Source organism: Rhinolophus sinicus, chromosome 1 (genome assembly GCF_057876585.1).
Source record: "Rhinolophus sinicus isolate RSI-liver-muscle chromosome 1, RSI-T2T, whole genome shotgun sequence".
Classification (NCBI taxonomy): Eukaryota; Metazoa; Chordata; class Mammalia; order Chiroptera; family Rhinolophidae; genus Rhinolophus; species Rhinolophus sinicus.
In genome coordinates, this window is record NC_142501.1 from 44,536,750 (window position 1) to 44,560,675 (window position 23,926).

Consider the following 23,926-nt stretch of genomic DNA (forward strand, 5'->3'; position numbering starts at 1 on the left):
ATACCATGGAAATAAAGAGAAAATATGAGATAATAAATATTATTTCATAAATAACCTTTTTTTTTTTTTACTTGTGTGTGTCCAATGTTGAGATGTAAGATTTATAACTTAGTACAGATTGTGGATAAAAATGTTTGAAAACCTGCGTTATAGGGTCACACTCAGAGAATGGTCATTGATAAATCATTATCAACCTGAGGTGGAATCTCAGAGGAGAGTTCCACTGGGGTCAGTCCTGGGTGCCAGGGTATTTTAGCATCTTGTCTATGTCCCAGATAATGGAAAGTAGAACACATTTAAGTTGCTCATGATGTCCAATAGGGACATGGTAAACTTCCAGAACCTTCCAACAGAGAACTGAGGTTTCATATTGCCTTTGTGCATTGATAAACTGATCCAAATGTAGTAATTTTTTAAGTGCTGATTGAATATTAGGAAGAATATAAGAGCTATAATTTTTCGATTATCTAAAAATAAGGCAAGCTTTCATAGAATTAGCAATTGGGTCACGTCAAACTTTTTAGGAATTATGAAAGTGAAGTCTAATTAATTTATGCACTAATGAAGAAATGATAAGCAAATATGTATAGATTTTCACATTAAATTTTTTTTCCAGAACATGTACTTGGAATCATAAGCAATTATATTCTGATCTCAAAACTCTGTATTATATACAGGTAGAGCTCTGAGAACTTGTAACATTTGCTATTATATTAATTTCAGAGGGATGAAAATAATGTGCCATATATATCACTGAATGGCTTTGGTCATTTTCATGGAGTTCAGTTTCTTATTACTTCTATGCTACTATGAAACATGATATTAGACATGAATAATTTACACAGTTCAGATCATGATTGATCTTGTTATTGCTCTCGTGGATGCCTTTTCAAAGAAAAAAATTTTTTTCTTTGGCTGAACAAATGCAGGTCCTAACATAACCCAGTGTATATTTCTTCACTTGAGATTTCAATGTAAATTTTTAGCCAAGTATCATGATAGCTCATTGGAGATGCTTTCTACTGTATATCTTTTTCCTCACTCTGTTGGAGGTAAGTTAGAAGGAAACAACTGTTATCTGTGGGGTCATGATAACAATCATGTAATGATTTTACTATGGTCCAGTACACTAGAATAAATATGTTGTGTATTTCCACTTACCTCGCTACGTGATTAATTACAGGAGCAAAGTTGGTTGGCCCATACAGTTGTACAGATTTCAGACTCCTATAATAAGCCTCCATGACGCCTTCAATGCCATCACAGTAGGGGTTTTGAGGGTTCCCATTCTGTAGAACATTACAGGCAAAAATCAGTAAAAACTTAATAGTGTCTATAACAATCAATTGAAAAAGAATAATAAACACTGATACTCATAAATAATTTTTGAAAGAACACTCATTTATATATTTGTAATCGCAAAAAAATAATGTAAGTGGTCAACAATAGGTTACAATATATTACATTGATTGTGATGTGGTGATATAATGTGCAATCACTAAAATGGATACTGTTCAAAAATGGGGCAAGAGAAAATACTATATAATCTTGAGAAGCTGAATATCACAACGTTCTGTAATAAATAGTGTCTTAATTTTACACAGGTCTTTCTATATGTAGAGATGAACACATAAAAACCTTGAAAAAAAGTAAATAAAACACTGAGTGGTTAACTCTGGGTGGTTATGTACCATATTTTGCCGTGTATAATGTGCTGTTTTTTGCCCAAATTTGTGAGGGAAAAAATAAGGATGTGCATTATATATGGGTAGTACTAATTCCGCATCTACATAAATGTTTTTAATTCTTTTATTTATGCTTACAAGTTAAAAGTGTAACTCTAGAAATCAATAATGATATCCGTATACAAAATAATACCCTGGAAAATGATAATTGTTTTGTTGAACTTACAATGATGAAGAGTTCTTGGCCTTCTATGATGAATAAATATCATAAATTTATTACTGGTACATAACATTTCTTGTTCCTTATATTTGTTCTTGTGCTTTGTAATTATTACATAAAATTTCTTGTACCATAATAGGTTAAAAAATAAATGCAGAAATCCCTTTATAATACAAAAAACAAGTACCTAAATGTAAACAAATAAAAATTTGAATTAAAATGAAAGATTTTTTTCCCCCCTGAAAGTCTGGACCAAAAACGTGGGTGTACACTATACACAGGAGCACATTATACACTGCAAAATATGGTAATTGGTGACTTGTATTTCACTCTTTATTCTATATTTCCCAAGTTTCTGTAGCAATGTATTAAAATTAAAAATAAAATGTTATCCATTTAATTTTTACCTTACAGAAGAAAAAATGTAACATATCTGCCACATGAACATTTTCAGGTCATACTTGATAACCCTAACTGGAGAAAGGGTCAGAGAGAATGGAATTTGGTATGAGAAATATCAAGACAAGGTAGAAAGAATCAAAGAAATACATCTATTTTGCTCAAGGGAAATGGAGCTTGTCACCAAGGAGTTCGTATTCTGAAAAAGAGTACCCAGTAGGGCACCGTTGAGGTAAGGGGGAAATTCCCCTTAGGAGACCTGGTCTAGCGTTGTCATACCTTGAATGCTCTGTTATTATTAGCTTGAATTCTCCTAGCCCAGATTTCACAAATAAGGCAGTGTATTAGTTATCTATTGTTATGTAGCAAATTACCCCAAAAGTCAGTGGCTTAAAACATTAAGCATTTATTTTTTCACACATTTTTGGGGTGTCAGGAATGCAGCAGCAGCTTAGCCAGGTGGTTCTCCCTCAGAATTTCTCATTAGTTTTCAGTCAAGTACAGATGTTGCCATCTAAAAGCTTGACCAGAGCTGGAAGATCTGCTTCCTAGAAGGCTCACTTATGCAGCTACTGCTAGAGGGCCAACAAGGACTCTCCATAGGGCTGCTTAGGTGTTCACACAACATGTCCATCAACTTCACCAGAATGAACGATCCAAGAAAGAGAGCAAGGCAAAAGTCCCAATGCCTTCATAAGCTGGTCTCATAAGTTGCATACCATTACTTCTGTGTTAATCTATTTGCTAGAAATGAGTCACTAGGTATAGCCCGTACTCAAAGGAAGGGGAATTAGGCTCCACCTCTCAAAGGGAAGGGGATAGAAATAAAATTTGTAGATATATTTAAAAACAGAAAGGACAATAACTATACTTTAACATAGCAATAATTTTAGCATGTATGTTTTTATGTGAACAATTACAATAACTGCTAATTTATAACTAAAATTGAACATCTAATACCAAGCTTTATTTAAAAATACTTATATACATTAGTTTTTTATAACAACTCTAAAAAAGTAGATAAAACACTGTTATTATCCCCACTTTACGGATGAAGGAACTAAGGCACTGAGAGCTTAGATATTTTACCCAAAAGTCACACCAGTGAGAGGGCTAGTATTTGAATCCATACAGACTAACTCTAGAGACCAACCACTATGCCACCATGTTATGAAATCCTAAACATTTTGAAAGACTGTGGATCTTAGGAAACTAAGCCAGCTGGTACCAACAACTTCAATTTTGCCATTTGTGAGAGAAGAATTTATACCCACTTTTTTCTTTTGTTTGCTTCTTTTCTTCCAACTTTTTATTAATTAACCCTCATGTAAATTTTTAAAAACATAAAAATAATAAAAGACTTCTTTATATTATAAAATTGGTTACATCAATTGATTGAAATTAAAATGTACAAGTTTAATATTTAGCACAAAGCAATTAATGGTGGGTTTTGATATTAATCTGAGCTGACCTATTTAACTTTCCTTTTAAGTAAAATTTTACAGTGTTCTTTTCCTTTGAAAAGCATGAAGGTAATTAAAATTAAAAATGATTATTGATTTTGGGCATAAAAACGTATTATATGTCTGCCTTAAAGAAATAATTACAAACAGAATAATTCTAAGCTACTTTTTGATTGTCTTTTTTAAGACAATTGGCTGGGGTTTATATTTCTATAAAACTATTTCCTCTATTTCTATGGAATTGAAATTACAAGGTCACCATTTTTCTCACTTATTTCATTTTTCTTAGTAGAAAGATAATCTTTGGATGTTCCATTCATCATTATGGAATATTTAAAGCACTGATTTCTGTATTAGTCCTAATTCCATAATAAATTTCTCTAAGATTTTCTCATATGCCTTGGATGATAAGAATACTTAATTACATCAAATTATACATTCTTCTAAGTACATGCTTTGCATTATATCAGGATTATTTTAAATAATTTACAACCATTAAAATGAGATTTTTCCTCTTAATAACAAAGTTGTAATGAGTTATAAATCTTTTTTTAAGTCTTTTAAAAGACTCATTTCTTAAAATAATCATGCCAGGAATTAGTTTTTGCTTCTTAAAACAAAGTAATATAAACTCGTATGTGGATCCAGCACAAAAAACACAGGACGTTTTGAAAATAAGAGCACTCAATTTTGTTTCATAGTAATGAAGATGGCAATGGATGCTCTATTTTATATGTCCACAACATTTTCCATTTATTAATATAATGAATGTCAATTTGTGGAGCACATAATAATATATAAAACAGAATTCAAAATGAGCAATAATCCCACTGGGCAGACTTAAGTGGGAAGGGCTCCAGCTTTCACCCACTATCCCTCCACTTGGCTCCCCGAGGGACTGTAATTGGGAAGTTAGATTCAGTTCTGGGCAACAAGTCTATAGTCTATTGTTACCACAGCCTATAATATTTTTCAACAGGGCTAACATGCTGACAAAATGCTACTGAAGAGAAACTCTCAGGGGCTGTTATTGCAGTTACTCTTTGAAACTGTTGCTGCTCAGAGATTGATTGCTTACTGTGGGGGAAAGCTGAGAGAATTTTCCCCTTAACTCAATAAACAAACATCTACTAAACTGCTCTTTTGTGCATACAGTGTGTTAAGGACCCTTGGTTGTTACACTGTTAGCATCTAGTGGAAAGAAAAAGCAGATACATAAATATTAAATTGCATAGATTCCTATAAATGCCAAAATAAGTGAAAAGCATGCAAGTGCTTTTACATTATTTAGTAGGAGAAATCGCTTGGACAGGTATAGCATTTCTCTACTGATCAATGCAGAAGGCCTTTTATGGGTCACTGGCCACGTGCCCATTACAAATACTTCCTCTAAAGCCCTGCACATATTTTCAGTTATAACACCGTAAGGAGTCATCAAGAATCATGAGAGAAGAGCAGTGATTCAACCTTTTCACAACCGAAAGTGCTAGCCTGGCACTACTAGAAAGTCTCCCCTCCCCTCCCCTCCCCTCCCTTCCCCTCCCCTCCCCTCCCCTCCCCTCCCCTCCCCTCCCCTCCCCTCCCCTCCCCTCCCCTCCCTTCCTCTCCCCTGCTTCCCCCTCCTTTTCCCTCCCCCCTCACTTCCTCAACCCCTGTTCTTTTCTGACTACATTGGTTCTTATACAAATTTCACATGAAAAGCTGGGGTTTACCTAAGATCCTTTAGATTCACCAAAGCTCAATTTCAGGGTTGGAGCTAACCCAAAACACCAACTAGGGATTTTTTTTTTCAAAGGCCTCCTTTGCCATCTGAAGATTATTTGATAAATAGATTAATGGTTGTGAATGCATATCACAAATTCTTACCAGGGAAACCTGCAAGTTTGCTAACATTAAGTGCAGAGTGACATGGGACTGAAGTTTTTGTATTTGCTATTTTTGGCACTTACAGGATGTATATTGCAGTTTTTTAGGTTGAGGTAAATATAGAATACTTCAGCTGAAATCAAGTCAAATACTGTCTCACTGAAGATCCACTTAACCTTTGCTAGCTAAGTTTTTCAAAAAAACAAAAGTGCTTTCAAAAAAATTAAAGTGTTATAACAATTAAGTAATATTAAAGTTGAAGCATTATCATCATCATCAACATCATGATTGTTGGTTTCATTATCCATTTGGGAGACTATTTTTCATAAATTAAAGGGGTATGACTCTATAAGGATTTGAGTTGGGTTCAAAGAACAGTTTAAGATGCAAACAAGAAAAAAGTCTTCTTTATCAGCAGATATTTGCATAGGTTTGGTTACAAGGAATGAAATGGAGGTAGAAAAAGCAGAAAAGAAGAGGATTAGATGGAGAGATAAAGGGAAAAAATCATACACAAGGGTGAGAAAAAACTTATGGAAGGAAAATTAATAAACCTCATTTAGTTTAACAAAATTATTCATTTTCTTAGGCTTAAAATAGCTCGTAACCTTTTTCCGGAGGCACTTCAGACTTAGGATCACATGAGTGATTTTCATGATCTTATAAATTACTGGGAGACTTTAATTCTCTAAGACACAAAACCCCAACAGATACTTATTTTCACATGACATTGGGAGTGTGCCATGTGGACTATTTCATGGAGAAAGAATTAAACCCTCCAGCAAACTTTTCAGAAACTGTGCGGGTGATGAAATAGAAAAGCAAGGATAAGTACAGAAATAAACATATTAAAATACTTAAAATATTAAAAAACATACATTTAAGAAAAATGAAATATCGCTTAAAAGCTTCTGGAAAAAAACATATATATACACATATATATATTTAACAAAGCACATTTCTGAGTAGCTGTATTATAGGTACTTTTACAAAATGTGATTAGTAGTTGGTTAAGAGCATGGATTCTAAAATAAGCCTGATCTGTGTTCAAGTCCTGTCCTTTGGAACCCTGGTTCAACCTCTGAGCCTCTGAGCTGAGTTATATAATTCTTGGGTGCACACTTACTGTATTCAATATGAATGGCACTTGCTAGAATGATGCAATGTGACAGCCAAGATATACCTACCCCATAAGAATTTTATGAAATGAGGAATTTTATTAAGTAAAAAAATGAGTATAATATACTTAGATCAAAACTCAGTAATTACTTAATAAATTGTATTATTATTATTTACTTTTGTCCATTTTGCTTGCAGAACTTAAAAATTCCTATAAAGATTATGCATTGCTTTTGTAATAAGAATAAAAACAACAACAAAGACCTACAAAAATATTGATGGGAGACTTTATTTCCTTGCTGCAACATGTGGGGTAAGCTAGGGAGGCACTTCTATTAGGAAAACCTACATTTTTTCCAAAATGGTAGCTCACCATCCTATATTGATTTTCCCATTATTTATTTGAGAGTGCATATGAGAATAAGGCTGACTGAACCTGTCAGTAATAACTGTGTGTTTATTTTTGAAGACAGACTGCTGCCCATTGCTTATCTGCAATCATGCAATATGGAAGTAGATCCATGTAAATTAAATATTAACTAGAGAAGCATTTTTATTCCAGCCATTTCTATTCCATTATATTGAAATTTTAATTCATTATAATCATAAGTATTGCTTCACATTTACAAACCTTAATTCCAGCCACGGCTAGGTCTTTAAATTTGAAATGCCATTTTAGGAGATGTCATTGGGAAGATTTATAAATCAGATGCACTTTCGGTAGATTAAGAGTATCTATACATTTTTTGATCCGCCTCTCCCTGAGTGGTAAAAGTTACTTGCCCTACCTTGAAACTGGGCTGGCCTTAGTAACTTGCTTGACCAAGAGAATGTGGCAGAAGGAATGTTCTGGGACTTCCAAGGATGTGATGATATATATAAAGAGCCCTACAACCTCTGCCCCAGCCTTTTGTAATGTTCACTCTGGGGAAGCTGGCTGTCATGTAAGAAATTATTATCATGAGACCAACTGTAATGAAGCCCATAATAACCTCATGGACAAGTTATATGTAGAAAGAGGGAGAGATGTCCAAGCATCCCAGCTATTTTAGCCATCCCAGCTCAGGCATCAGACATAGCAAAGATGCTATCTTAGGAGGCGTGCTAGCCCAGGAGACACAACATGGAGAACAGGGGATTCCAAGTGACAGCCCGAAACAAGCCCAGATACATGGCTTCAGCTGAACAATTCCAGTCATCTCTAGCCATTCAAGCCATCCCAGGTGAGGCCCCAGACATCACACACACACAAAGAAAGCATCCCCCATTGTATTCTCCTCAAATTCCTGACCCACAAATCATGACTATGATGGAATGGTGAGGTTTACATCTCTAACTTCTAGGGAGTTTTGTTATGAAGCAATAGATAACCAGAATAAAGACTCCCTATTTGTAAATGAAATGTACTTTAGGTAGATTTACTGCTAATCTATTTAACTTTTTTCCCCCCGATAAATGCCACACTCCTAAATCAATCATTTAAGAAAATTAAGCTGAGTCTATAGTCACAAAAGCTTGCTACATGATTGACTAAAGCATAAATTGTGAACCAATATTTAAAAATCCAACTTTTTTTTCAAAATATCAAAGCCTTTTGATGTATTCTTACCAATGCAAACTCATGAGATATCCTTCCATCTGGAGGTAGCTTTGCACCAAAACCTAGAGCTGGGAACATTTTATCACTGTCATAATCTTGAACGATTTCTCCCACTGCTTTCAGTGCCATACCATAGGCATTCAGTTGATAAGGATTTATGTAGTGGAGAGAAGTGGGATGGGCAGGGTTGCCTGATAACAGAAAAATATTTCAAACATGAATGATCAGGATAAATATATATATTTTTGACAATATTTTTCTTGATACCTATTTCAGAATGAAACATTTAAAAGTACATTTTTTTCTGCCTACATCCATAGTGAACCAGATAATTTTTAACATTTATTTACAGATATTAACACAGAAATATTCATCATATTAGACCAGACACGGAGAATGTTTCCCAAAGCTATGCCAAAGCATAGGCAGATATGTTTCAGAAATTATTCCTCATTGTCAGTGCCACAAGCTATTTTTGAATTTCAGATCCAGAAGAAGTATAAAAGCACTTTTGCTAATCTTCTTTTATTGTAATCTTTATTTTAAAAAAATCATGTGCCTTTAGTTTGAATCCTTAGGTCTATAATCAGGACCCAACTGATTAAATGGGTTTGAGTAATTAAGAGGTCTTCCTAAAAATATCACAAATGTTAACATGAAAATAAAAAGTCCTTTCAAAGTGAGAGGCAACAAGAGTCTATTTGAGACCAGTTAAGAACAGCTATTCGAGGGAGCATTTGAGGTCTTTCTCCCTAGCATATATTGTCAGTTTAGCTCAAACCAATTTATAACAATTATATACAAAAGAAAAGAAGAATAGCTATTTGAGAATCATTAATTTGGGCAGAAGTCTAAATAACGTTCCAATTAGAATAAAAGGCAATAGGTATTTATAAAAAGTGGAAGGGGAACAATTACAACAAAAGGAAGGTGTTTCCTTTGGTGCAGATAACATAACATAGTGATATCAATTCTAAACATTGTTTTTAAGTTCAGTCCAGGGAGTCATCAGTCTAGTAGTTAACTGCTTTCCTGTTATCTTTATAAATAGTTCTTTGGGACACCATGTTGCCCTAGGCTCAGTTTAAAGGTTACTTTGCCCTGTTGTAACATTCCAAAGATTTGAAGCATGAGACATGTAAGGTAGTTCCTCTGGCATGACAGCTCTGGCTCCATTTTAACACGGCTCCACTTATATTATTGTTCATACAAACATAAATTAAACATTTGAGAAGTATCCCAATATCACTTAAAAAAGGAGAGTACGGTGATTTTTAAATTCATTGTAATTTAATAGCTAGATCTGAAAAAATTATTCAGTTTCTAACTAGACATTAAACTAGGAGACAGAAGACCCACAGTTGAGTCTTGCCATTTGCAGGACAACATTTATAAAATGCCTGCAGTAAATCCTACCAGTGTTTATTGGGAAGACAAAATGAGATTATGTGTGTGGAAGTGATTAAAAATAATAAATCACCACAGAAATGTTAGGTTTAACTATTACTGTCATTATTGTCTGGGTCATCCACAAGCTTCTGAATTTTCAATATGCTTATATTTAGGTAGGATGTTCCATTTGAATAGCGATGAATTTGAGAGAGAATATATGTGTTACCACTCAAACACACTGAGTCATAATGAGTTGCCCTAATTACCAGCACAAGGCAGCCTGAAAGTCCATTTAGTTTCTTAAGTGAAAATGGAAAGGTAAATAGGACTTGTAATAACACATAGAGCTCAAGTCTACATTAAAAACATTGCCTGAAGAAAAGCCTCAGGGTATAGTTCTGTTCTGATAAGGAAAAATAATAATGATAAGCACTTGAGATCCAGAGAGAAACAAAATAGAGATCTCCCCTTGGTTTAGAATACATATAATTGTAACCAAAACATTTTTGTTCTAAAACTAATTTATTGTGTAAATGCATTTATAATTCCAAAGGGTTATCATCATTCAAGGGGTGGTTGCACATGACAAAATCTCTAAAAAATGTGCCTTCTGACCAAAATGGCCTTAATGTTCCTTCCCCTCAGCTTGACAAAACTTTGGACATGTTTCTCCTGCGGAGCTCCTTTTCTTAGAGGATTTACTTTAGATAACTTGTAATTGTAAATTCTTTCTCTGCCCCTTTGAGATGTAAATCTTTTATAACTCAGGAATGTCTTTCTCAAGGACCTGGAAGCCAGCCCATTTAAATGTCATCATTGGAAAGATAGCATCCCTATTGCCTAGTCTCTGTGGGAGGGTAGGAGTCTAACTTCAATAACTATTAAACAGCAAGCACAGGTGGCCTATTCACACAGGCCAGCCTACCCTATAATGTCCCCCAGTACTTTTCTATGAGTTTACTGAAGCACTTATAATCCCCCCCACCTTTTTTGTTTTGGAGGAGCTAGGTTCCATTTCTCTCTTATTGCAATAGCTTTGATCTCTATAGCGATGGTCCTGAATAAATTATTCCTTGCCTGTTTAATTCATCTGGTACAATTTTTCTTTGACACTTTCTTCTAAAGTAGGAATTTTGCCACTTGGTTAAAAGTCCACTGAAGCCACAGATAAGCAATACCATTACTTGACTACAGGGTTATTTAACATAACTCTCAAATATAAGTAGAGTTGTTACCCAATGGTTGCAATAAAGCAATTAATTCTATTTCACTAAGAAAACCATAACTTAAAGTTAAAATTAAAATACCACTAATACCCCAGCACATCTAACTATCCTAGCCTATCAGACATAGCAGGGCCCAATCCTACCCATTGAAAGATGTTGCCTTTCTCTTTCTAACATCTTCATCCACACCAGTCTCTTCACTGAACCGCTAATGACATCTACCTTCCTATCCCTACCTCTCTAGTTACCACCCTGTCCTTGAAATTTACTTTTTCCTCAGCTTATGCCTCACGTACACCAGACAACCTTCCTTGTTCATTCCAGGCCTCACTGTCCTCTCCCACTCTTACGGCTCTTGAGTTCTGCACCACACAAACTGGCAGTTAAAAATTGCCAAATGGTCAGTTCCTTGAATCTGGAACCACGTTTGTATCACTTCTGTATTTGCAACAATATATATGAAGAATGAACATAAATCAGGTTGATAACATTGGACCCAACTAATAACAATAAGAATTATAATAGCATGGAATATACCATGTATTGAACACCTTACTTCTTATCCCAATTAATCCTTTTTCAACAAACCTATGGGTACTTTTATTATAACCGCTCTTTAGATTAAATAACTTGCTCCAAATCACACAGTAATACTTGGTAAAATTTGAAATATGAATTTAGGCAGACAGATTCCATAGTCCTTACTCTTAGCTATAACTCTTAAGGATTTTGCAATATTTTAAAACTTGAATATTATCAATCTTATATCTGATTTCTTTTTAGAGGTACACTGTGCTTTGCCAAAAAATCATACTTGGATGGACTTTTTTAAAAAAGCATTATTGAGATACAATTAATTTAACTTACAATTAACCCTTAATTTAAACTGTATAATTCAATAGTTTTAAGTATATTCACAAATATGTATAACTATCACTACAGTCAATTTTAGAACATTTGTATCACCTCAAGAAGAAACCCTGTACTTATTCACTATCATTCCCTTATCACTCAATCCAGTCCAGCCCTACAATGACTAATCGACCTTTTGTCTCTATTAATTTAGCTATTCTGGACATTTTATATAAATAGAATCACATAATATGTGGTCTTTTGTGACAACTTCGTTCACTTGGCATAGTGATTTCAAAGTTTATTTGTGATGTAGCATGCTTCACTACTTCATATTTCTTTATTGTTCATTGCTGAATAGTATTCCGTTGTATGAATATACCAACATTTTAAAAATTTATTTATGAATTGATGGATATTTGGGTTGTTTCCACATTTTTGTTATTATGCTGCTATAAATAGTCATAGACCATTGTTGTGTGGAAATATGGTTTCATCTCTCTTCTCTCTCTCTATATATATATACATATATATGTATATATATATATATATATATATATATATATATATATATATATATATATATCTAGGAGTGGAATTGCAGTTATATGGTAACTGTAACAACTTGAGGAACTTCTAAAGTGTTTTCCAGTGGCTGCACCATTTTATATTCTCTCTAGCTGTGTACGAAGGTTCCATTTCTCCACATCCTCGCCAACATTGATTGTTACCTGAGTTTTGATTATTGCCATCATAGTGGGTATGAAATAATATATCATTATGGTTTTGATTTGCATTTCCTCATCTCTATGTATGCCCAGTACCTTTCATGTGGTTATTGGTCATTTGTATATCTCTGGAGAAATGTATATTCTTGTTTTTAATTGCATCATTTGTCTTTCTATTGAATTATAAGAGTTCTTTATACATTCTATGTACAAGTCTCCTATGAGATATGATTTGCTAATACTTTCTTTCATTCTGGGTTTGTCTTTTCACTTTGTTAATAGTGTTCTGTGAAGCAAAAAGATGTTTTAATTTTGATGAAATTCAATTTATCTATTTTTTTTCTTTTGCTGCTCATGTTTTAGTGTCATATCTAACTATCAATTGCCAAATCCAAGGTCATAAAAATGTATCCCTATGTTTTCTTCTAATGGTTTTATAATTTTAACACTTACATTTATGTCTTTGACATATTTTGCATTAACTTGTATATGATATGAGGTAAAGGTCCAACTTCATTCTATTGCATGTGGCTATCCAGTTGTCCCAGCACCATTTGTTGAAAACTCTATTCTTTCCCCATTGAATTGCCTTTGTACCTGTCTCAAAACCAGTGAACCACAGATACACGGGTTTATTTATAGAATCTCAATTCTATTTTCATTTATCTCTATAGCTATCTTCATGCCAGCACCAACTGCCTTGATTACTGTTGCTTTGTAGTAAGTTTCAAATACGGGAAATGTCAATTTTTACTATTTTTTCCAAGTCTACATTGCCTCTTTCGAGTCTGTTGAAATTCCATATGAACTGTTGGGTCAGTTATTCATTTCTTCAAAAATGCCTTTTAGCTTTTGATGAGATTGCAGTGAATATGTGAGTCATTTTGGGAAATATTGCCATTTTAACAATGTTGAATTTTCCAATCTATAAACATGGCTTGTTTTTCCACCTATTTGGATCTTTAACCTTTCAACAATTTCCTTTGGAATATAATTTTAGAGTATAAGTTTTGATTCACTTTGTTAAATTTATTCCTAAGGATTTTATTCCTTTTGATACTATTGTAAATGGAATTATTTTATTAATTTCATTTTCAGATCATTCATTGGAAATGTATACAAAAATAATTGATTTTATATATTAATCTATCCTTCAATCTCGCTGAGCTGATTTATTAGTTCTAAGATATTTTTAGTGAATTACTTAGGATTATCTACATACAAGGTTATGTCATCTGCAAATAAAAATAATTTTATTTCTTCCTTTCCAATTTGGATAGCTTTTATTTCTTTTTCTCATCTGATTGCCCTGACCACAACATCCAGTACTATGTTGAATAGAAGTGGCAAGAACAGACATTCTTGTTCTATTCCTCATCTTAAGGAGAAAAACATCCAGCTGTTCACCCTTAAGTATAATGTTAGCTATGGGTATTTCGTATTTTCCCCTTCATTAGTAAGTCAATTTCTACTCCTAGATTGTTAAGTGTTTTTATCATGAAAATACATTAGACTTTGTTAAATACTTTTTCTAAGTCAATTGAGATGATCATGTGGTTTTTACATTTCTTCTATTGACATAGTGTGTTACATTATTTGTTTTTTTCAATATTAAGCCAACCTTGCATTCCTGAGATAAATTTTACTTGGTCAGGATGTATAATTCTCTTTCTATGTTGCTTGATTCAGTTTGCAAACATTTTTTTTAATTTTTATATCCATGTCCATATACAGTGAAGCCATCTGGACCTGGGTCCAGATAAATTCTGTGGGTAGTTTTATTATTATTATTATTATCATTATTAATTCAATCTCTTGTCATATATTTATTCAGATTGTTCACTTCTTCTTGTCAGTTTCAGTAGTCTGTGTCTTACTATTAAATAGTCAATCTTCTAGTTGTACTAATGTTCATTAGTAAACAAAAGCTAGCACTTTAAACCAGCTGGCCTTTATGTGTTATTTTTTTATGTTCCATATTTTACTGAATAAAACATGTGAGTAAAAATAATTAACTCGATTTTAATGATTTTAATAATGTTGGATAATAAACTTAATATATGTCAAAGGAGAGCTGAATTAGAGTCTGGTCTTCTCATCTCTATTCCTAACTCCAGTACTAGGAAGCCAAGATGTATTTATTAGTAAAAAGACTTTCTGGATCAGAGTTTTCTCATATGTGTAAAAGGACAGTTTGAGTAAGTTATCTCTAAGATGCTTTCTTAACCAAAAATTCTATTATTTTGTGAAATGTGAGTGAATGTGAGATATGTTTGAAGTAAAGGGAGTATAATGGGAAAGCCAAAGAATAGTAAGCAATTTGAAAAAAAGAAACAAACTAGATAAATAGAAACTGATGGCAACTTCTGGTAAAATTAAATAATAAGATTTATATTCTTACAATACATAATTGATTTCAAATGATTGGCCTGTTTGAAACAAAGTTACTTCAAAATAAAATTAAAAGTCCACTATATCCTCTGTCTTAAAATGTTTGATATACAAATTATGAATATCTGTACATAGGGTATTATGTAACAGTTCTTCCAAATTAATTCAATATAAATATAAATGTATTAACATGAATAATTCTTAAAAATAAATAATGGAGTAAAAATGAAGCATGTTGCATAAGGTACATGTACTTGAATTACAGTTATATAAATTAAGACACACAGAAGTACCACAAAAATGAGAATTATAATTAGAGACAGTTTAGAATTGTAGTTATGTATGGAGAAGAAGAGATTGTAGAAGAAATTGAGTAGGGGCACACAATGGGATTAACTAGATATAAAATTTTATTTTATAAAATATGTGAAACAAAAATGACAATATTACAATATTTAATAAATTTGAATAGGACTACTAGGCACTTATATTTCCTATAGTCTTTTGTATACCTGAAGTAATTCATAATATTAAAAAGAAACATTATCTGAATTTTATATGAAACACTTTAAAAGTACGAAAATGTGGAAATAAAATATTTAAACATCATAAAAATAAATATTTATTTTTCACCTAATTGCTGATAATTTTTATTAGAAGATAGTCATAATACTCACCATTCGATGCTGTAAAATCAATAGCCACTGTGAAATTGATTTGCGTTCTACAATATAAGCAAATAGGAATCATTAGTAACGAAATAATGTCAGCATTTATTCTTCATTTGTTTTAAAACTATTCTATAGTCAATGTGAAATTATTATGTCCTTAAAAGTGTGGCATAACTCAAGTCATTTCTAATAATATCATTTCTTAAACTATTTTCAACAATCCTGAAAACACATGATTTTTTCCTGTTTTCTTCAAAGGTACTGATCTATACCTCAATATTCAAAGCATTCCTCTGTGTGTGTGTGTGTGTGTGTGTGTGTGTGTGTGTGTGTGTGTGTGTGTGTGTGTTTCTACAGATATAAATATTTATACAATAAAATTGGTTCTATATATTTTAATTTTCAGCACATGGTAATTACCCAAAATAATTTCACTGGGTTTTTTTTTCCTTCTTTTTTTCTGATAAAAACCAACAGGTGACATTTACATTAAAAATTCACTCTTCTGGCTATACCTCTGATTCTTTATGTAATCCTGCCTCTTGCTCACCAAAGAAGGCATTAAAACACAAATAAGTGACTATGATATGATTACTGGGATTATCTGCAATCACATCTAATTTAAAAATAACTTTAAAAAGTAAATCATTTGAAAATATGTGTACTTAGACTATTTTTAGTAATAATTACTTCTGACACACTGCACAGTTGATTTACCACTTCAAGTTTGGAACTGTGGTTTAAATGGCGGTGGTGGGGGTGGTGGTGATGGTGATGATGATGATGACGGGTACTATGGCAAAGGATCCCTTGTAATTTTGTTAGTATTAAGTATAGTAATATTTCCATCTTCCTTTAAAAATTCAGCCTGAAAATACTGAAATACTACTCAGGTATTGAAATAAGCTCACAATTTTTTCCCCCTAAGGAATGAATCTTTTGTGCTTTACATTTAATAAAATCTAATATAGTAGACTCTCTTTATAGCTATCAGGTAATTTTTTTCTCAGAGTAGAAATTAGGTTTATAGACTAAGAAGAATATAGGTTAATTTGGTTCATAACCAGTATGAACAAAAATGAGTTAATTTTTTTTTTTTTATAAAAAGAATATAGGAAGACATTTGGGAGAACATTTTGACATAATAAATCCCTTCAAGAAACTGAAAAGAATGGTCACCATTAGTACATTGCTTTGTCATTCTGCTAGTGAGAAAAGTCACTATAATACAGGGTAGGACGGTATATTAGAAAGGTTACAACTTTTGAGTCTGAAAGAACTGGGTTTGAATTCCAACAACCCAGTTGCTGACATTAGCCAAGTTTCAAAAGTCTTAGAGGGCAAGTGCCTGGCACACAATAATGAAGCAAGGACTGACAAAAAAACTACAGAAAATCTATCTATCTATCTATCTATCTATCTATCTATCTATCTATCTATCTGTCATCTGCATATGTATATAATACACATTATGTACATACACATTATATATTATATGTGTGTTTTTACATAGTGCATATCAATTAACCTATAATAATTTTTAAAAGAAGATACTATTATTCTCCTTTAACAGACAAAGAAATCTGTGCTCAGAAAATGTAATAACTTTCTACAAGAGTAATAAATGCTAGTACTGGAATTTGAATTCACATCTAACCTCAAAGACCATATTCATAAACTCTATACTACTCTATTCTACAGTCAAATATTTGTAAATGCCTGGCTATAATAAGAACACAATAAAAGACAGTGATTATTGTGTTGCAAATCTAAAAATTATACTGTATGAATATCCTTAATTATAAAGATGCCAGGACATATCCTCATGTGTGAGCAAATTTGTCATTCTATTAAGTATGTTATAAATACACAAATCACGAAATTAGCAGTATAAATGCTTCTTTATGTTATTTTATTCAAATGACACCTCCTTGGGAATAGAAAATAACTGAGCTTCAAGAACACATTTTAGCCCATTATAAAGATCAATTTAGGAGTTGAGTCTTTGGTTCAATCTCCCTTAGGTTGTAGGAATAGACAACTTGTCTTGATTCAACTGTCTTTTATAGCAGTGCCTGTACAACACTTTCCACGTATTGGAATACACATCTGGTGGTAGATTGATTTCAAGATTTGATTAATTCTTTGCCTCATTCAGCATGTCAGAAAGAATCTTATTCCTTTACTGTTTGAATCAACAGTATTCAAATCAGACAGAAAATACGATGACATATTACATAAAACAACCCATGGTTGTGATGGTACCTTAGCCTATAATCACACCATTTGGATTTTTTCACTTAAAAAACTACAATTCAACAATTATTTATTGAGCATCTTCTGATTGTCAAGCACTGTGTTTAAGTGATAAAGAGAAAACAAGAGCAAACCAAACACTATCCTTGAAATCACAGACCTTACAATTCCATCTTCCTACCAAAAAAAAAAAAAAAAAGACAAAAACAGCACAGCAGATTGTCATTGAATTCATAATCGATAGCATAGTCTAAAACTCAAGTGCTCAATTTCTATGGGTAATACCTTGTTCATTCTCGTGATTTCTAAGAGTTTCCATTCATAGTATAATATCTACTTAGTATACCAAGTGTCACATTCTATGTATTTTGAAAATATTAACTAATAAAAATGTTAAAGAAAGTTGCTAGCAATACTATAACTTTAGTCTATAAGTCAGATTTCTTGAAAACTTTGATAAATGATTTGTGTCATAGAAGTAAACCAAACAAAACATCTTCATCAGTAATCCTTTTATCCATTTTCATTCTTTAATATTTCTTGAAGCCTACTGTTAAAGAAAAGAAAAGGCAATCATGTGTCAAAGTAAAATATCAGAATTCACACGAAATGACTCCTGACAGAAGAATATTCATAAAACTATTACATGTAAGTCCTCAAAATATTCTGCTTAGGAAGTGTTAGTTCAGCTGTCATTTTATGTTTTGCTATATTCTATATTTATGTTATATGCTAGAGTATAAAAAAGGCACGCATGCCAAATTTCATGAGTTAGTAGTAACATTTCATGAGACTCCGCAATGCATGTGTCCTAGTACAGCTAAAATATATGCTTGGAAACTGTCCATATTTTACTCTGCCACCTTTCTAAAAGCAGTGAATAACAGATAAATCAGATGTCAAGATGGAAGATTTAACTAGCACAGCAAAGACCCATAGAAAACAAGTATATATGTGCACATCGAAGAAAACTACACATACTCATATGTATGCCCCCCCACACACAGAGTATTACCATCTTAGATAACTTTTCTACAGCTGTCATTATGAATTAATTATTGAGAACTAACAACTGTGATGGGGGTGTGTTGAAGGATTGTTTTATTTTCTTCCCAATTTCAAATTCTGTTCAGTTGCACAAACTGAACATTATCAGAGTGAAAGATGAACTCTCCCCATTTTTCTTTAAATTAATCTTGACAAATGCAGATTCAGATCCACAGACTATTGGAATCTAGAACACATGCATGCAGTTGAGATATCCATACACTCTTAATATTCCTCTCATTCTTGCCATGCTGGTACCAAGACTATGCTTCTGCCTTGACTCACTGATATGCACTCTAGTTCACACTTTGGTTCGAGAACCTGCCCTGCACCTTGGCACACATGTCTCTGGCACTGTCATCTAGCCTAATCTTTCATAACCCTAGCTCACCATGGGCTAAACCTTGAATCCTTTTCTGTCTTACCTCTTCCCTCTTTCTTAAAAGTAGTTCAACTACCTAAATGGCAACACACAGAGCAGCCTGATTCCAAGTTTTGCTATATCTTCAAAATCCCTGCTTCCATGCACATAAAATACTCACAAGATGCATTGCCCTTGACAACTGAGATCTGCTAGAATAAGGGCAGGCTTTGAGATACACAAATGCAAATTCAAATATAACTACTTTCTCCTACCTGCAATATAATCTTGAAAAAGCTATTTAACCTCTCTGTACCTCATTCGTAGTAAATTAAGGATACTAAAACCTTCCTCCGATTGTTGTTGTGAGGACAAGAAAAGTACCTGTCCTGCAGTAGGCACTCAGTAAGTAGTTGTCATGTTTATTATCACTGTCACTGATGCTAGTTTTGTAGGACTTAAGTTTAGTATATTTCTTTGACAACCAAGGTATGCAGTGCCTACTCATTTCTGGATCTACCAGAGTTTCAGGTTATTTCTCAGAACCTGACCTTCCCATGTCTTATTTCCTTTCCTTCATACCAGCTGGTAAGGTCCCAACATGCCCAACCCTAAACTACACCACAAATGATTTAACCTTTTAGAAGGTACTATATGGATACTTCCTCAAACTTCCCTCTCCATTAAGTAATTGTAAACTTTGATCTCTGCCTTATTTTCCTTCCTATCCCTCCAGGCATTCTGGATTTTTGCAGGATCAATGAAATGCCAAAAGTAAGAAAAAAAATAAACTGGAAAAAAGTGATGTGATTATTCAATGATTTATGTTAATATTGTTGGTCCTTACTAAATCTAGTTTTCACAAATTAACAAACCTTTGTGCTTTCTCCAAACTTTGAAGATTTCAGGGTTTGTTTTTTGTTTTTTTCTTCTTTACACAATCAGAATCTTCCAAAGTACAACTTCACAAGGTTTTAGAGTTCAAGAACTCATTAAGGAAGGTATGCAAAATGGTCTACCTTTTTTCAAACCACTAGTTTAGAAAATATGTCCTAAGTGACATAATCAAAATAAATAAAACTAAATATCACCCCCAAACAAAAAATACAAGCACTACCCAACAGAATCCCTTTTAAAATAAGGTAGGTGCCGAAGATGCCTCCTAGAAATACTATGAACTTTTGAATCATTGATTGGAATTTGAGACCCAGAGTCACAACCGGCTAGCTTGTTATGACTCCTCTGAAAAATTGCCAAGTCTCTGAGCCCCAGGTATTTCATATAATAAATAGGTAATAGCCACTCTGAAGAAGTCCTCTAATTATTAGAAATAAAACCCCAAAGAATCTGCACATAACAAATATTCTACATGCTGGAGAACAAATCTCTTGATGACAAATCCTTGTCACTGTCTCCTCGTTCATATTCATCCTTTCCTCTGCTGGGTCAGAAGAGACAGTTCTCTCTTTACATTACCAAATATTTCTTTTTCATTAATTCTTACAATAGTGTTTGAGCGGAACAAAGGTGACTCTATCTTGAAGCTAATCCACCATTTTGACTCCTGAATGAACCCGGATCCTTGACTGTCCTCTGCCATTTGGAATGTATACAAGAGCTCTGGGCTAATCATGTGATTCCCATTAGTTCTACCTCCAGAGCAAGACACCCTCAATGTTATCTATTTCTTAACTCCCTCTGGCGACAGAGCCTCCTGGTACTTGGTCTCTTTGATCACCCATTCCCAGAACGTATGCTCACTGCTCAGGAGATATAAACACATAGTCTAGGGGTGGAAGGCATGAAGGGTATCCAGATCTTCTTGTCACTGCCCAAGATGTGCCTCATTTGTCAGTTCCCTTAATAAATTCTTGATATAATGATGGAGTTGACAGCTTCTTTCTCTGGTCCCTTGGCCCTGGGGAATTTTACGCAAAGTCAGTGGTGTATCTATCAATGGTGGGGCAAAGAATCCCCAACCAGTGTAGGCAGTAGGAGTTGTCTGTAGAGAACTTAAAAAGAATAATGTAATCTTCTAATACTCAATTTACATTCTAACATCACCATACACCAGCAATGTTAAGCAATGACAGTAATAAATTCTCCCACTCTACCACAAACTACCCATAGTAAGGCACTCTTATGTACCTGTTTCTCCTTCCCCCAATCCCCAACTTTTTAATTGCACACCAAAGAAAAACTATTTTAAAGATAGCGTGGCTAAATGTGCACACTCTGATCACGAAACGCAATTAAGAAACTGCCTGATACAAAACAGATTGTCGATATTTTGGCTAAGTTAGCTTTAGTTCTGATGACGACACATATGTGAATTTCCTTTGACTTTGAAATGCCTAGCTCTGAAAAACTCATTTGAAAAATAACATAAGCTGGCAATGACATCACACTCTTAAAGGAGATAACTGGAAATATCTCGACTTTTCAGGTATGCATTTTACATGTACAAAAATCATAATTAAAGCATTAACCAAAACAATGTTAATGAGTCTTAATCTTTGTAACACTTTCTTTTCTAAATCTTTTTTAGATTAGTTTCATTTAGTTTATATATGATAATGTCCTATATGAATGTATTTATAGAAGGCAGAATGGTTTTATTTTTATTAGATTTGTCCGCATTCAGCACTGCAGGGTTTAGCTCGCCATTGATATGATAAAAGCAAAACACCTGGGTGCCACAACAAGAAGCACTATAAAAAATCCTAGATGTGTGTATTAAGTTTTAAAATAAGAAATGTGATTAGGAAAAAGAAAACCTTATAGTGTTGCATGTTCTGGCAAGATGTATTCCCTGAGGCAACATATCCAATATAATGTCACCAATTTTATATAACTAAGGCAAACATTTAATAGCATCATTTTACTGCTTCAAGTATTTTTAAGAAAAAAAAAATCCTTATGGGGTTGTTGATTGCAGGGCTTAATGATGTTCAACTCACCTTTGAAATAAGCAGTATTAATAAGCCCACTTTAGCCCTTAAAATTAGCTTGTAATAGGTAGGTAGCTCTTCCCTACCCCAACCCCCCACCAGGACTTTTTGTACTTCTTTTAAGTGGGATATAAACCTTTTATCTTTAATTTCAGACAAGTTTTGGATTCAGAGTCAAGAGCTTGGGTGGAGACTGACTGGAATGGCGGGAATGTCCTGATATTCCTGCAAAAAGTATTGAACCTCAAAAATGACTTTTATGGACTTTGTAAGTCTGAATATATCTTTTTCTTTCCATGTCTCTGATAATTAGGACAATCACCACCAACAATATTGTGATCATCAAATGAGATAAGACATATTGGAACTTTAAACAAATTCAAATTATTCAGAAAAATGAGAGGTAGCATTCACGGAGGGTTAACTATATGCCATTTAATCTACCTAGACCTTCTATGAGATAGGCATTCTTATTTTTATTCCTATTTCTTAGAAAAGGAAACAGGTTATGCTAACAAGAGGCAGATCTAGGATTTGAACTTGGCAGTTAAGGTCCGAACTCAACTTCTTGGTCACTACCATGTACTGCCTTCGCTGTCAGCAACCACATCTTGGCAATAGACTTTGTGCCAAACATTTATCTCTTTGCTTCTTTCCCAGAACTTGGCATCTCCCCTATTACCTTCTCTCATGCTCCCTTTCTTTCAAAGTGTAAGGAAAACAAGCAATTCATGCTTCTAATCTTGATCTTGCCTTCCCTCCAAGTTACTACAAACCTAGGTACAGTCTTAAATTGCGGTAATTTCTGGCAGAGACGACACAAAAGCATTTTTTTCTTATCCCAGAAAGCCTGGTCCATCTGTTTTGTTTGGTAATTGTTGTATGAGGTGTGGAATGAGGAAGGTCACAAGGTGATCAAGTCTGAGAGAGACACACACAGGGGTTTATAATCCAGTTCACTGAATTGTCACACTCTTTGTTTAAATGCCCTATTTATATATAATATTTCATTACATTAAGGGATTTGGGGGAAAGGGTAGAAAGTCAGGCTTAAAATGGCTTTCTAATTAATCTATATTTATTCAGTGGCTACTTTTGTGTTCAGCTCTCTAAAAATATTTTAAAATGGCCAGTCTCTTTGAGAAAACAAATCATACAAATGGACAATTAAAATCACACCTAGGGAAACGAGCTACCACTGATTATAAGTGGTAGGGACTTGTGTAGCTCATTAGGACCAGTTGGATGAGAGTTTGGGCTTTCTTCAGAGGAAGAAAATGGCAATCTGTAGACCTGCAAGTTCCTAATATACTCAAGTTTCTGAAAAAAGCATAGACTAGGGTTTCGTGTTGATGTGAAATTCTGGAGCTTAGAGAAACTTAGTGTGCACTAGAATTTGTGATATGTTTTCCCCCTTCATCTGCCAGTCAGAGATGTGGAAACCTTTATAGACATTTTTTCATGGTTATGTTTGTTAGTGGTGGAGTGAACAGTTTCATGAAAACTTAAGACACATGGAGAACTGAAGGGCAGAGAAAACCAAATTGAAATTTATAATTCTGCCTTCAGATATTTATCGTGTGAGCTGTTGGGAATATGGAAATATGTATTCTACAAAGATGTAGAGGTCAATAAATCCATTTCACCAATAGTAATAATTTTTTAATAATGACGATGCTACCCTAAAGAAGTATCTTAG

The 23,926-nt window shown here is 33.5% G+C and overlaps 1 protein-coding gene across 1 annotated transcript in view; it reads right to left on the reverse strand.

Moving 5' to 3' along the window:
• Window positions 1–23,926, reverse strand: part of CPNE8 (copine 8) — a 176,718-nt gene that overhangs the window by 26,865 nt on the left and 125,927 nt on the right. The window contains exons 14-16 of the mRNA XM_074325840.2: window positions 15,619–15,665; window positions 8,362–8,543; window positions 1,162–1,289 (exon numbers count right to left, since the gene is read on the reverse strand). Coding sequence (XP_074181941.1) covers window positions 1,162–1,289; window positions 8,362–8,543; window positions 15,619–15,665 — 357 coding nt within the window. The remainder of the gene's footprint in view (window positions 1–1,161; window positions 1,290–8,361; window positions 8,544–15,618; window positions 15,666–23,926) is intronic.